We start from the raw sequence: 15,178 nt of genomic DNA, 5'->3' as shown, positions 1-15,178 counted from the left end.
TCTGCTGAACAAAGTTTTTCGGAAATTCCGAAAAACTGTCCGCTGAAACTTGGTTTCAGCGAACAGTCCCCTCGTGTGTAGGCTTGTTCGTCAAACTAAGTTCCGCGCATGCTCAGAAAGGATTTACACGCCGAAAGTTGTAATGCAGTGTATAGGACGTCGTATTTTTCGTCCCGTCGTACGTGCTGTTCACGTCATCGCGCACGGTTTCAGCAAACTGTTCGTTCGTCGTGTGTGGGCAAGTCCGTCCATGCTAATTTTGAGCGGACTGTTTGCTGAAACTGTTTGACGGACAAAGTTGAGCGAACAGTCCCCGCGTGTGTACGCGGCCTAAGATAACTCCAACAGTGCGCCCTATATGGTTCATGGAACCAAGGAACACTTAAAGGGTTCCTCACAGATCTCAAACTTACTGAATGACATATCGGTATGGATGTCACACCACTTTCTCAAACTCAATCTTTCTAAAACTGAGCTTGTTATATTTCCTCCTTCCCGGTCCCCTCACCATGACTTTATCATTAAGATCAACAACACAACCATTGGTCCCTCCACACATGCCGGGGTCCTGGGTGTAATCCTTGACTCTGACCTCTCCTTCTCCCCACATCCAATCACTGGCTAAATCCTGCCGCCTTCACCTCCACAACATCTACAGAATTCCACCTTCCTGATTAATGGCACCACAAAGGAACTTATTCACTCCTTGACTACTGCAACTCTCTCCTTAACGGCCTACCTTTACGCAGGCTATCCCCCCTTCAGTCTATTATTAATGCTGCTGCTAGACTAATACACCTCACTAACCCATCCGTGACTGCTGCTCCTCTCTGCCAATCCCTTCACTGACTTCCCCTCCCCCACCGTATAAAATTTGAATTGCTAACCACAACATACAAGGCCATCCACAACATCGCCCCCAGCTACATCACCAACCTCATCTGCAGATATCGCCCTAATCGTCCCCTCTGCTCCTCCCAGGACCTCCTGCTTTCTAGCTCCCTTGTTACCTCCTCTCATGCTCGCCTTCAGGAATTCTCCAGAGCCTCTTCCATCCTCTGGAACTCCCTGCCCCAGTATATCCGATCAGCCCCTAACCTGTCCACCTTTAGGAGATCCCTGAAAACTCACTTATTACAGGGAAGCCTATTCCACACCCACCTAACAACTGTCCCGAGCCACCCCCATCAAATCATTCCAGTCTGGATTTCATCCAGGGCACAGAACAGAAACAAGCCTCATCTGTGTTTATGATGATGTCCTTCACAGCTTGGACAGGGCTGACTCAGTAGTTCTGGTACTCTTGGATCTGTCGGCCGCATTTGATACCATAAATCATGGAATCCTACTGGAGCGGATGAGATCTGCTTTGGGTATGAGTGGGTCGGCTTTGGCATTGGTTGCCTCTTTTTTAAAGGGCAGAGTTCAGGGAATCAAGACTGGCCCCTTCTACTCTAAGTATACCACCCTAGGTGGCAGCGTGGCACAGGGCTCTGCCTTGTCAACCCTGCTGTTTAATATCTATATGAGGCCCCTTGCCAACCTGCTAAAGTCCCACGCCGTCCAGTACCATGTTTACGTGGACGACACCCAGGTTTACCTGAAGATTCCTAGGAACCAGATGGCTGATGCCACCCTTGCTAGTTGTTTGGAGGCCATCAATACATGGATGTCTGCCAACTTCCTGAAACTTAATGGGGGAAAAACTGAGGTGATCATCTTCAGCGATCCGGCCACCCCCCCAGATATTCCACCTTGGCCTTCCTCATTTGGTCCTGCTCGGAAGGCGGCCCCCCCAGGTCCGTGATCTGGGATTCGTCCTGGATTCAGGTTTAACTCTGGCTTCTCAGGTAAAAAAGGTCGTCAGTGCATGTCACTGGCAGCTAAAACCTCTGAGGGGGCTGTTTAAATATCTGGATATCTCGGACAGAAAAGCTGTCATCTGTGCCATGATAGGTAGCTGCCTAGACTACTGCAACTCTCTTTATTTGGGATTGCCAAAGATGGTAGTGCAGAAGCTTCAACGTATTCAAAATGTTGTGGCTAGGCCGCTCATGGATGTCCCGTTGAGGGATCATATCACCCCTATCCTCTGTGCCTTGCATTGGCTGCTGGTCCACTATTGCACCTTATTTAAGGTAGGATGTATTATGTTTAAGGCCCCAAGCTATCTCTGCTCTAGTTTTCATAAACGAGCTCTTGTCAGATCACTCAGATCTACCGGCAGAGATCTCCTCTACATCTCGGTGCCCAAGAAGATCCGGCGTGGTGGTCGGGCCTTCTCCCACCAGGGCGCCATACTATGGAATAGCCTCCCTGTTGAGCTCCAGGAGGCCCCCACTATTCCGGTCTTCCGCAGGTTACTCAAAACTTGGCTTTTCACACAGGAGTTTCCTGCATAGTCTCTTGTTTCTACCCTTCTGCCGCTCTGTGCTGCTTCTGGTCCCTGGGCCCTCTCTTTCCAGGATCTTTTCTATGCGCGTCGGAACCATTCGGGGTAAGACCGTGCTATATTATGATTCCTCTCAACTCAACTCTTTCTTGGAGCTTCCCTTACCCCTTCCTGTCATACTTTTAGGACGCTGCAGTGGATGGTATGGGTAGGCCTATTGCTGGTGCCTCCTGCTTGCAGTTTAACGACAGCTTAAAGTGGTGGGCCAGCTGAAAAATTTTTTTTTTTTAAAGTCAGCAGCTACAAACAAGGTAGCTGCTGACTTTTAATAAGCAAACTTACCTGTCCAAGGTGCCCGCGATGTCGGCTGCCCGAGGCTGACCCGTCCCTCGGCTCTCGGGTCCCGGCGCCGCCATTCTATCTAAGGGAAGCAGGCAGTGGAGCCTTGTGGCATCACTGCCCGTTTCCTACTGCGCATGTGCGAGTCGCGCAGCGCTTTGTGAATGGGGCACGCTGTGTTCTGGGACACACACAGTTCCCGTAACCCAGCGCGCCCCATTCCCCGAAGACAACGTGAGGAGGACTGAAGACTGAAGATCATCACGGTGTAGGAAGTGCCAGATTAGGATGATCTGCCTAGCAATAGCTATTTCTGGTTAATGTAAAAATATATATATATTTTTTTTTCATTTTTTTTTTTTTCAGATTTTCTGGAACATTTTGATGTAATTTTGTTTTTTTAGGGTGGCCCTCCGCTTTAACTCCATAGAGGATATAGTGGTATGAGGGACTAATCTTTTACCATGCCAAATGGTCGGTGTGGCCAAATTGTGATATAAGTGGCAAAGGTGGGTTTAGTGTGGTGGTCACCTTCCGTTGTCCCATAGACCTAGGAAGTTCTCATGACAGGATGGAAAGGAGAGATATTCTTCATGGTGCTTCAACTGTCTGTAATATGGTGATGAACAGATTAACTTCTTCACTGCTTGCCCAACTGGCACTGAGAATACTCCAGCCGTGCATCCTATATGGTTTATGGAACCAGGGAACACTTGAAGGGTTAGTTCTCCTTGTGCATATACACTAACAGCCCATGCAATCCCTAGTAGACAACGCAATCTCTTGTTTAAATACAATTGCATACATGTAGGCAATGTTGGTTCCTCCTGAAGCCTGTCAAAAAAACATAGACCTGGGAAGTGCTCATATCTAGGACTAGTTAGAAGGGAGAGTTAATCTTCATTGTGGTCTAACTGTTTAACTCCTCCACTCCTTGCCCAACTGGCACTGAGATCATTCCAAAAGACATTCTTCATGGTGCTCCAACTGTCTGTAATATGGTGATGGACAGAGTAACGCCTTCACTGCTTACCCAACTGGCACTGAGATCATTCCAAAAGGTTGGAAAGGTTAGAAAGGAGAAGACATTCTTCATGGTGCTCCAACTGTCTGTAATATGGTGATGGACTGAGCGACTCCTCCACTCCTTGCCCAACTGGCACTGAGATAATTCCAAAAGGTTGGAAAGGAGAAGACATTCTTCGTGGTGCTCCAACTGTCTGTAATATGGTGATGGACAGAGTAACTCCTTCACTGCTTACCCAACTGGCACTGAGATAATTCCAAAAGGTTGGAAAGGAGAAGACATTCTTCATGGTGCTCCAACTGTCTGTAATATGGTGATGGACAGAGCAACTCCTTCACTGCTTACCCAACTGGCACTGAGATAATTCCAAAAGGTTGGAAAGGAGAAGACATTCTTCATGGTGCTCCAACTGTCTGTAATATGGTGATGGACAGAGTAATTCCTTCACTGCTTACCCAACTGGCACTGAGATCATTCCAAAAGGTTGGAAAGGTTGACAGGTTGGAAAGGAGAAGACATTCTTCATGGTGCTCCAACTGTCTGTAATATGGTGATGGACAGAGCAACTCCTCCACTCCTTGCCCAACTGGCACTGAGATCATTCCAAAAGGTTGGAAAGGTTAGAAAGGAGAAGACATTCTTCATGGTGCTCCAACTGTCTGTAATATGGTGATGGACTGAGCGACTCCTCCACTCCTTGCCCAACTGGCACTGAGATAATTCCAAAAGGTTGGAAAGGAGAAGACATTCTTCGTGGTGCTCCAACTGTCTGTAATATGGTGATGGACAGAGTAACTCCTTCACTGCTTACCCAACTGGCACTGAGATAATTCCAAAAGGTTGGAAAGGAGAAGACATTCTTCATGGTGCTCCAACTGTCTGTAATATGGTGATGGACAGAGCAACTCCTTCACTGCTTACCCAACTGGCACTGAGATAATTCCAAAAGGTTGGAAAGGAGAAGACATTCTTCATGGTGCTCCAACTGTCTGTAATATGGTGATGGACAGAGTAATTCCTTCACTGCTTACCCAACTGGCACTGAGATCATTCCAAAAGGTTGGAAAGGTTGACAGGTTGGAAAGGAGAAGACATTCTTCATGGTGCTCCAACTGTCTGTAATATGGTGATGGACAGAGCAACTCCTCCACTCCTTGCCCAACTGGCACTGAGATAATTCCAAAAGGTTGGAAAGGAGAAGACATTCTTCATGGTGCTCCAACTCTCTGTAATATGGTGATGGACAGAGTAACTCCTTCACTGCTTGCCCAACTGGCACTGAGATAATTCCAAAAGGTTGGAAAGGAGAAGACATTCTTCATGGTGCTTCAACTGTCTGTAATATGGTGATGGACAGAGTAACTCCTTCACTGCTTACCCAACTGGCACTGAGATCATTCCAAAAGGTTGGAAAGGAGAAGACATTCTTCATGGTGCTCCAGCTGTCTGTAATATGGTGATGGACAGAGTAATTCCTTCACTGCTTGCCCAACTGACACTGAGATCATTCCAAAAGGTTGGAAAGGTTGACAGGTTGGAAAGGAGAAGACATTCTTCATGGTGCTCCAACTGTCTGTAATATGGTGATGGACAGATCAACTCCTCCACTCCTTGCCCAACTGGCACTGAGATCATTCCAAAAGGTTGGAAAGGAGAAGACATTCTTCATGGTGCTCCAACTGTCTGTAATATGGTGATGGACAGAGTAACTCCTTCACTGCTTGCCCAATTGACACTGAGATAATTCCAACAGTGTGCCCTTTATGGTTCATGAAACCAGGGAACACTTGAGGGGTTAGTTCACCTTTTGCATATAACAGGCCATGCAGTCAAGGGACCCCAGTAGTAGATGCAATCTCTTGTTTCATAAAAATTGGATACATGTAGGCTATGTTGGTTCCCCCTGAAGCCTGTCCAAACGCATTGGAATGGAAAGTTTATTACAAATTTGGAATATAAAAATTTTCTGCGTTTCAACTTTTGGTTGTGGTGTTCCAGTCTTCTGCTCCATGTGTTTACATCCCAAAGTTGCCTTGGGAGTTCCTCGGTACAGGGAAGCTGCCAACATATCACCCGGATGCCCCTATTCTGATTCTCTGTCACCAGATGAAGCGCCCCGATTGAAAGTTTTCCCCTTTTTTTTTTTTTTTGCTGTTCTGGTTACAATTTAGAATTTTGGATTCCTCCCTCACTCTTATGGGTGACAGTGGTCACCAGGACAAATAGAAGGACTCTTCCTATCAAGGTCTTCACCAGCATTTCCAAAAATAAAATAAAAAATGTTGCCCTTGGAGATACTTCGAATGTAAAAATGTCCACCATTTGTCCGGAACCTTCAATCATATCAATGTCGAGAACCTGGTCATGTGACCCGCGATAATCTCGTAGCTCCGAGGCACCTCTTTACTTTTAGCATCTCGCTGCCAAAGCACCGTCGCTGGCAGCCGTACAGCCCAAATCCGCTACACTTTGAGTGCAAATCCGCGAGGTTTGCTTGGCCGAAGTTCAAGAGTGTTTCGAAATGCGTGCCTTCGCTGAGGATTTCTGCAAAGATTTCAGATGTTTATTGTCCTTTCCCGTCCAGACGTTCTCACAGGGCTGTATTGGGGCTAAATTTAGAGTCATCCGCCAAGCCGGTTTTGTATTCTTTAAATAAGATTTGCACTTTCGACCTTTTTAAGTATAAAATGAACAACGTTTTCCTGTATGGATGTGCAGAGTCTGCATTCCCTGGTGGACTTATTGCCTCTAAAAGTGACACATTGAGCCATGCTTGCAACTAAATCCGCATTTCTCAAACTTTTGTTTTTTTTTAGTCTTGGCACCCTTTAAATGTTTGCTAACTCTCGAGGCACCCCGGTCTAAAATGGGGTCCCCCTTCACATCATAAGACACCCTTTATCATAAGAGTCCCCCGTTTACATCAGAGACCCTTCTTCACATAAGAGTCCATATACCCCGCCCCCCACACACACACTCTTTTACTTCCTCAGCAACCACCCTCTTCATTCCAAAGTCCTCAGCATCCCCCTTACTTTCCACCACAGAGTCCTTAGCCCCCTTTTCACACCAGAGTCCTCAGTTCCCCCCCTTTTACATTTGAGTCTACGGTATTCCCCCCCCCCTTTCACATCAGAGTTCACAGTCCCAACCCAAGTCATTCCCCCCCCCCCCCCCCCCCCGCTTAAGACTCTCCATCCCTTTCACATTGGAGTCCTTAGACCTCACCCTCCCACTTTTACGTCCTCAGTTCCCCCCTTGTACATCAGAGTCCTCAGTCCCCCGCACATCAGAGTCCTCAGTCGCACTCCTCCACAACAGAGTCCTCATTCCCCCTTTCACATCTGAGTCCTAAGTTTCCCCTTCTTACACATCAGAGTCCTCAGTTCCCCCCCCCCCCCCCAAATATCACAATCCCCGCCCCCCCCCTTCACATCAGAGTCTGCAGTCCCGTCCCCCCCCCTTCCCGTCAAAGTACTCAGTTTCCCCTCATTTCACATCAGAGTCCGCAGTCCCCCCTTCCTTTCATATCAGAGTCCTCATTCGCCCCCCTTTCACATTTGAGTCTGCAGTATTCTCCCGCCCCCCCTTTCACATCAGAGTCCTCGGTTTCCCTTCCTTTCACATCAGAGTCCACAGTCCTGACCCAAGTCGTTCCCCCCCACGTAAGACTCTCCATCCCCTTCACATTGGAGTCCTTAGCCCTCACCCCCCCCCCACACTTTTACATCCTCAGTTCCCCCCTTATACATCAGAGTCCTCATTCCCCCCTTTCACATCAGAGTCCTAACTTTCCCCTTCTTACACATCAGAGTCCTCAGTCCCCCCTTCACATGAGAGTCTTCCGCCCCCCCCCCCGCCCTTCCCATCAGAGTACTCAGTTTCCCCTCATTTCACATCAGAGTCGGCAGAGTCCCCCCCTTCCTTTCATATCAGAGTCCTCAGTCACCCACCCCCCCCCCCACCCACTTAAGATTCCCCATCCCTTTCACATTGGAGTCCTTAGCCCTCACCCCTCCACTTTTACTTCCTCTGTAACAACCCCCTTCACATCAAAGTCCTCAGCATCCCCCCTTACTTTCCACCACAAAGTCCTCAGCCCGACCCCCTTTCACATCAGAGTCCTCAGTTTCCTCCTCCCTCAAAATCAGAGTTAGAAGTCGTCACCCCCCCCCCCCCCTCCCTTCATATCAGAGTCCTCAGCTCTCCATCCCTCTCACATTGGAGTCCTTAGCACCCCCCCCCCCCCCCCCGACTTTTTACGTCCTCAGTTCCCCCTTTTACATCAGAGTACTCAGTTCCCCCTATTCATATCAGTCCTCAACATCGACACTCCAGAAGAGAGGGCTCTGATGTGCAATGAGGAAGGGAGCTGTTAGAGAATTGACTTTCCTGCTGTTATCAACATTTCTAGGTAGCTCAAAGGCAAGTGAATAAAAACTGGAAAGAATAAATGCTTTACTTGTTATTTTATCTGTATTTTATATTTTTTATTTAAATTACTTGATTTTTCTGTGCTTTTCTGTGTTAGTGACAGGGTCTCTTTAGGTGTTTATTTGATAAAAAAAAAATACTTTCCATGTTGTATTTAATTATTTTTTTTTTTTTTAATGAACCTTGCAGGTTCCATCCTGGCCCGAAACGTCTCCACCCGATCCTGCCCTCCGCGGACGAGCCCGGCGTCTGATGTTGAGGAAGATGAAGAGGAGTTAATAGATGGAAAGGGGTAGGTTGCCAGTATTACATGTAATTAAAGGCCCGGATCACAACAAGGAGGCAGCGCTCGTCATCGGCGTGACTTGTGTTAGGGGTTTGTAAGTGTTGCGTCTTACAATACGAGACCAGACAGCTCTGAGCTATGATTACACCATCTACCACCTTAATTACCCTTTGTGGCTTCCACTAGTTCCTTTTCCTATTTATTATATATGAACCACACCATCTCCTTGCCAAAGTCTTAGCTTTCCATCATCACTGCCATAAAAGTCTTCTCTAAAAGCTGCAATATTCCCTGAGAAAGTTCAGCTCCTTCTTCTGCTCACACCCGAGGTTCTACCGTATGTGAGGGCTAGTCCGGCACTGATGAGTAGTCATTGAGTCAGTACTTTAAGAGCCATGTCATCACTAAGGAACGTTGGTGGTGGCCACTTTGAACCAGGGACATCACCAAAAGGACATCACCAAAAGGACAGTCTGGCAGCCAAGGTCAATTACCCTAGGGCGGTGGTCTCTAAACTGTGGCCCAGGGGCCGATTGCGGCCCTTTGCCTACTTTTACCTGGCCCTTAGGACATTACTCCCCCCCCCCCCCACACTGTCAGCAACAGTTCATAGTTCCTGCCACTGACACCGACAATGGGGCAATAGTCCTCTCACTGACACCAATGATGGGACACTATTTCTTCTCATTGACACCAATGATAGGGGTGTTATTTCTCCAACTGACACAAATTATGGGGCACTATTCTTCTACCGACACCAATTATAGGGCACTATTCCTCCCAATGACACCAATGATGGGGCACTATTCCTCCCACTGATACCAATGACGGGGCACTATTCTTCCCACTGACACCAATTATAGGGCACTAGTTCTCCCACTGACACCAAGGATGGGGCACTAGTTCTCACACTGACACCAATGATGGGGTGCTATTTTTCCCACTGACACCAATGATGGGGTGCTATTTCTCCCACTGATACCAATGATGGGGCACTTTTCCTCCTACTGACACCAATGATGGGGCACTTTTCCTCCTACTGACACCAATGATGGGGCACTATTCCTCCCACTGACAACAATGATGGGGCACTATTCCTCCCACTGACACCAATGATGGGGCACTATTCCTCCCACTGACAGAAATGATGGGGCACAATTCCTCCCACTGACACCAACGATGGGCCACTGTTCCTACCATTAATACCAAAAGATGGGGCACAATTCCTCACACTGGCACCAATGATGGGGCACTATTCCTACCATTGTTAGCAATGATGGGGCACTATTCCTCCCCCAACTCTAAAAATGGGGTATTGTTTACTCCCACTGACAGCAGGGTATTTTCTACTCTCACTAGCCACAGTCTAGCCCCCCTAAAGTTTAAAGGACAGTAAACTGGCCCTTTGTTTAGTAGGTTTGGAGACCCCTGCCCTAGGGGATCAGGAAGATTCATCTTCCAGAAGCATGGCTTTTTGGCAGATGGAGCACTCCACTTGATTGAGGGGAGTCAGCGTTGGGAGAAGTGGTCATATTGGGATGGCTTACATGTTTTTGGCTTTTCATAGGAAGAAATATTTTCCCTGTTGGAGCAAATTGGCCGAATCCGGCCTGCTGGGCCTTGTCATGTGGCCCTCGTGCCCAGTTTTGCAGCGGGAACGCCTAGATTTGTAGAGCGCCCTTGAACTTTGCACTCTGTACGTGATGCACTCCTGAACTCTGCACTCTGTACATAGCGCAACTCAGATATAACCAGCCCTTTGAGGGTAACCATACTGCTGATGCGGCCTGCAATGAAATTGAATTTTACACCCCTGGTCTAGTGTGCGAAGGCACATATGCTCCAAAACTGACTTTATAAAGGTTCAGGACTCTTCTTGCTGAGCCACCTGAGATGCTGGACAGCTCCCTGTCTGATCCTTTGGACTTTTTTGCCTTGTCTCTTGTTTCTGGTGAACCTTGAACTCTTTGCTTTTCCCATGAACTTCCTGATTTAAAGAAGTTTTTTTTACCTTAACGCATTCTGTGAGTAGCAGCCCCCCCAGCACCCCCCCCCCCCAATTACCTACCTGAGATCCTTCTCTCCGCAGCAATATCCACGATCCCCTCAGCCTCCTGATTGGCTGAGACAGAGCAGCGGCGCTATTGGCTCCCACAGCTGTCAATCAAAGTCAGTCAGCCAATCAGGGGGAGAGAGGAGATGAGGCCAGGTTGGGGCTCTGTGTCTGAATGGATACACAGAGCTCTGACTCGGCCTGGGTGCCCCCTGTAGCAAGCTGCTGGCTGAGAGGCACTCAAACTGTTATTTAAAAAAAAAAAAAGCAAACCTTTACAATCACTTTAAACCGAGTCTTTGCATTTCCTGTTTGCCAGATTATTGTGCTCTCTCCAGCCAATATCTTGCTCCTTGCATACCTTCTGCCATCCTTATCTCCACTGCCACTCATTACCGACCTTTGGCTTGTTCCTCTACTATGCTTCTGCTTGATACCAACCAACCTGCAACCACTTGTTACTGACTTTTGGCTTGTTTACTGACTATGTTTCTGCTTGATCTCTACCTGCTATATCTTCTACTGGAGCCCGACTTGCTCACCTTCTAGTGGGGTGATCTTTAGGACTGTGAACTGGTACTAACAGGCAGAAAAACCCACCTCCGCCATCAGGAGCTCTGGTGAATACTGGTTAGTGCTTAGACCCCGCACCTTGCTGCTGACCTGCTTGTTTACTTAACCTGCTGGTCGGTGGGAGCCTTACTACTGCTATATCTACTGGATGTCTACATCCTCAGGGGTGACCCGCTTATTCCGTTTCCACCGGCTTCTGGAGGTCTTGGAACTCATAAGCGGACAGTATCATTCCCTCACCAATCAATTGCTTTTAGATGCCATTTAGAATATGCAGTGCTTGTTCTATTTTTCTTTTTTGCTATGTACATTTTGACTCTGTTAATAAATTTATTCAGTATTTTGTATAATTTTTTCTTTTTTGTATTGTTGCCTTTACAATCCCACTAAATAGAGGGTTTTAGTACTTATTAGAAGGGATGATGGCGACCACATGCCACTGGTTATGAGCTAGAATTTTTTTTCCACTTACCTACTTGCTAATTGGTCAAGGAAACCCCTAGCAACCCCTGGAGGAACCCTGGTTGAGAATGGCAGTTGTAGACAATAGCACCATATTTTCTTTCCTCTGCTCAGTAAATCCACTCCTGGAATGGAAAAAGGTGAGACCAGGAAGCCTAATGATCCAGTAGGTTCTCGCCTCCGCACACAATGAATTTAGAAGAAATGGCCGCACACCACTGTAGATCAAAATCCTTTTTATTTGGAAATCCCCAAAAAAGACAGGAATCAGAATGCTGGGTTCGACGCGTTTCGCACGCTTCACTTAGTCATTAGCGCACGTGAAGTCATTAGTGACTAAGCGCACGCGAAGTGTGCGAAACGCGTCAACCCAGCATTCTGATCCCGTTTTTGGGATGTCTAAATGAAAAGGATTTTTGATCTACAGTGGTGTGCAGGCCATTTCTTCTCAATTTAAGTCCGCTTCTGGCCTGACCTGTACTGAGGTGAAAGGGATTCTGGGAGGGATGTGAGCAGAGGACTCCTCCGTTTCCTATACAGTCAATCACCCTCATCAATAAAACATTACAGTTGTTATTTTTACATTCCACCCTCTCAGGCATTCTTTGTCCCTCTCTTCATAATGAAAGACTTCCCTGTTTTCTTTTTTTCTGCTTTTTACAAGTTCGAATTCCCTCTCAGAGGCAGCGAGTGAGACTGCGGTGACCCGGTCCAGCTGGCACTGGTAATGTTTCTCTGGAGACCACTGCAGACAGTCTGCTGATGTGTTGTGCTTTTCCTGATATTTAAACCGCCTGCCGCCTATTATTCGGCTATCGCTCTGCAGTTCAGCCCATTGAAAGCTGTGGTTTCTCTTCCTGGACAGTGTTCCCTTCCATGTTTAATGGCTGCCTCATAAAAAACACAAGTCTTGGCACTTATAAAAAGAAAGCTCTCGCCTTCGAGAATCGTCTACCTTTCACAGGGTTCACTTTCTAAAAAGCTCACAGGGGAAAAAACACAATGGCAGAGGCTGCGTTCCGGAGCGCCGGCTTGTATTCTGCAACACATTGATGTAAGTCATGTTCAATATTGCAAAGCATGGCCTTGTCGTTGCAGAGCTCAGTCTTGTTGTTACAGATCCTGATCTTCTTGTACTGTCTGGTCTTATTTCAGAGCTTAGTCTGGTTGCGGTGTCTCATCTCATTTTGGGCCTGATTTTGTTGTTGGAGTTCCCGGTTCTGTTGTTGCAGAGCCTTGTCTATTTTTGAGGCCTGGCTTTGTTGTTGGAGGCTCTGGTCTTTGTTGTTGCAGTGACTGGTCTTGTTTTGGGGTCAGGTTTATTTTCTTGGGGTACCTGGTCTTGTTGTTGCAGTGCCCGGTTCTGTTGTTGCAGTGCCCGGTTCTGTTGTTGCAGTGCCTGTGGTCTTGTTTGGGGGCTGGCTTTGTTTTTGGAGTTCCTGCACTTGTTTTTGCAAAGCCAGGTCTTGTTTTTGGGCCTGGCGTTGTTGTTAAGAGTTTCTGGTCTTTTTGTTGCAGTACCTGGTCTTGTCTTGGGGCCTGGCTTTGTTGTTGGAGGCTCTGCTCTTGTTGTTGCAGTTACTGGTCTTGTTATGGGGTCAGATTTTGTTCTTGTGTTTCCTGGTCTTGTTGTTGGAGTTCCTGGTCTTGTGGCATGGTTTTGTTGTTGGAGTTCCTGGTCTTGTGGCATGGTCTTGTTGTTGGAGTTCCTGGTCTTGTGGCATGGTCTTGTTGTTGGAGTTCCTGGTCTTGTGGCATGGTTTTGTTGTTGGAGTTCCTGGTCTTGTGGCATGGTTTTGTTGTTGGAGTTCCTGGTCTTGTGGCATGGTCTTGTTGTTGGAGTTCCTGGTCTTGTGGCATGGTCTTGTTGTTGGAGTTCCTGGTCTTGTGGCATGGTTTTGTTGTTGGAGTTCCTGGTCTTGTGGCATGGTCTTGTTGTTGGAGTTCCTGGTCTTGTGGCATGGTTTTGTTGTTGGAGTTCCTGGTCTTGTGGCATGGTCTTGTTGTTGGAGTTCCTGGTCTTGTGGCATGGTTTTGTTGTTGGAGTTCCTGGTCTTGTGGCATGGTCTTGTTGTTGGAGTTCCTGGTCTTGTGGCATGGTCTTGTTGTTGGAGTTCCTGGTCTTGTGGCATGGTTTTGTTGTTGGAGTTCCTGGTCTTGTGGCATGGTCTTGTTGTTGGAGTTCCTGGTCTTGTGGCATGGTTTTGTTGTTGGAGTTCCTGGTCTTGTGGCATGGTCTTGTTGTTGGAGTTCCTGGTCTTGTGGCATGGTTTTGTTGTTGGAGTTCCTGGTCTTGTGGCATGGTTTTGTTGTTGGAGTTCCTGGTCTTGTTTGGTGGGCTGGCTTTGTTGTTGGAGTTCCTGGTCTTTTTGTTGCAGTGCCTGGTCTTGTTTTGGGGCCTGACTTTGTTGGAGTTCCTGCTCTTGTCGCTGAAGAGCCTGGCCTTGTTGTTGCAATGTGTGGTCTTTTTGTTGCAGAATAAGGATGAGCTCCGGCGTGTTCACACCCCCCAACGTGCAGAGCCCGCCAGGAAGTCGGCGCTGCACTAATCACAGGCAGTGAGACATTTCCCGATCTCTGCAGCCGCGCAATGTCTCACTGCCTGTGATTAGCGCAGCGCAGTGCCGACTTCCTGGCGGGCTCTGCATGTGGGAACATGTGTGTGCGAACATGCCAGAGCTCATCCTTATTGCAAAGTCTGGACTTTTTTGAGGACTTTTTATTTTTTTTTTTTTTTTTTTATGTTCCTGGTCTGGTTTCAGTGTCTGATCTTGTTTTGGGGGCCTGGTTTGGTTGTTGGGGTTCCTGGTCCTGTTCATTTGCAAAGTTTAGTCCTGTTTTGGGGCTTGGCTTTGTTGTTGGAGTTCCTACTCTTGTTGTTGCAGTGCCTGGTCTTGTTTTGGGGCTTGGGTTTGTTGTCGGAGTTCCTGCTCTTATTGTTGCAGTGCCTGGTCTTGTTTTGGGGTCTGGTTACATTGCTGGGGTTCCTGGTCTTGTTTTGGGGCTTGGGTTTGTTGTCGGAGTTCCTGCTCTTGTTGTTGCAGTGCCTGGTCTTGTTTTGGGGTCTGGTTACATTGCTGGGGTTCCTGGTCTTGTTTTGGGGCTTGGGTTTGTTGTCGGAGTTCCTGCTCTTGTTGTTGCAGTGCCTGGGCTTGTTGTTTCAGAACCCAGTTATATTGTTGTCTAGGGTTGCCACCTTTTCTTCAAGTCAAACCCGAACACTTTAGCTGCATTTTTTTTTATAGTATAAACTATACATATATTTTGCTATTACATAACATTTCTAATCATATGAAGTTAAGAACAAGAGTCCCCCTTTACATCTGAACTTGCAGAGTTCCCTTTCACTGTAAAGGGGGACTCTGCAGACTCTGATGTAAGGGAGAACTCTGGGGACTCTGACCTAAGGGATGCTCTTGGAACCCATATTTAAGGGGGATACTGAGTACTCTGATGTACAGAGAAGACTCTGATGTACAGAGAGGACTCTGATGTAAGGGGAAACACTGTAGCCTCTAGTGTAAAGGGGAACTCTGATGTAAGGGGTGCTCTAAGAACCCTGATTTACCTTAGTGTACTCACTCAGAGGCAGGAGAGAGAAGGGGAAGAGTT

General features: G+C 47.4%; 1 protein-coding gene across 4 annotated transcripts in view; it reads left to right on the top strand.

Moving 5' to 3' along the window:
* Positions 1-15,178, top strand: part of PLEKHG5 (pleckstrin homology and RhoGEF domain containing G5) — a 504,862-nt gene that overhangs the window by 278,361 nt on the left and 211,323 nt on the right. For all 4 annotated transcript variants that reach the window (XM_077458334.1, XM_077458335.1, XM_077458337.1 and 1 more), the window contains one exon: positions 8,382-8,484. In XM_077458334.1, the coding sequence (XP_077314460.1) occupies positions 8,382-8,484 (103 nt within the window). The remainder of the gene's footprint in view (positions 1-8,381; positions 8,485-15,178) is intronic.

The sequence above is a fragment of the Lithobates pipiens genome, unplaced genomic scaffold (assembly GCF_037356315.1).
Source record: "Lithobates pipiens isolate NorthernLeopardFrog02 unplaced genomic scaffold, aLitPip1_a1.2 Scaffold_27, whole genome shotgun sequence".
In the NCBI taxonomy this organism is placed as follows: Eukaryota; Metazoa; Chordata; class Amphibia; order Anura; family Ranidae; genus Lithobates; species Lithobates pipiens.
Note: the sequence above shows the minus strand (reverse complement) of the source record. Positions and strands in the feature narration are given on the sequence as shown.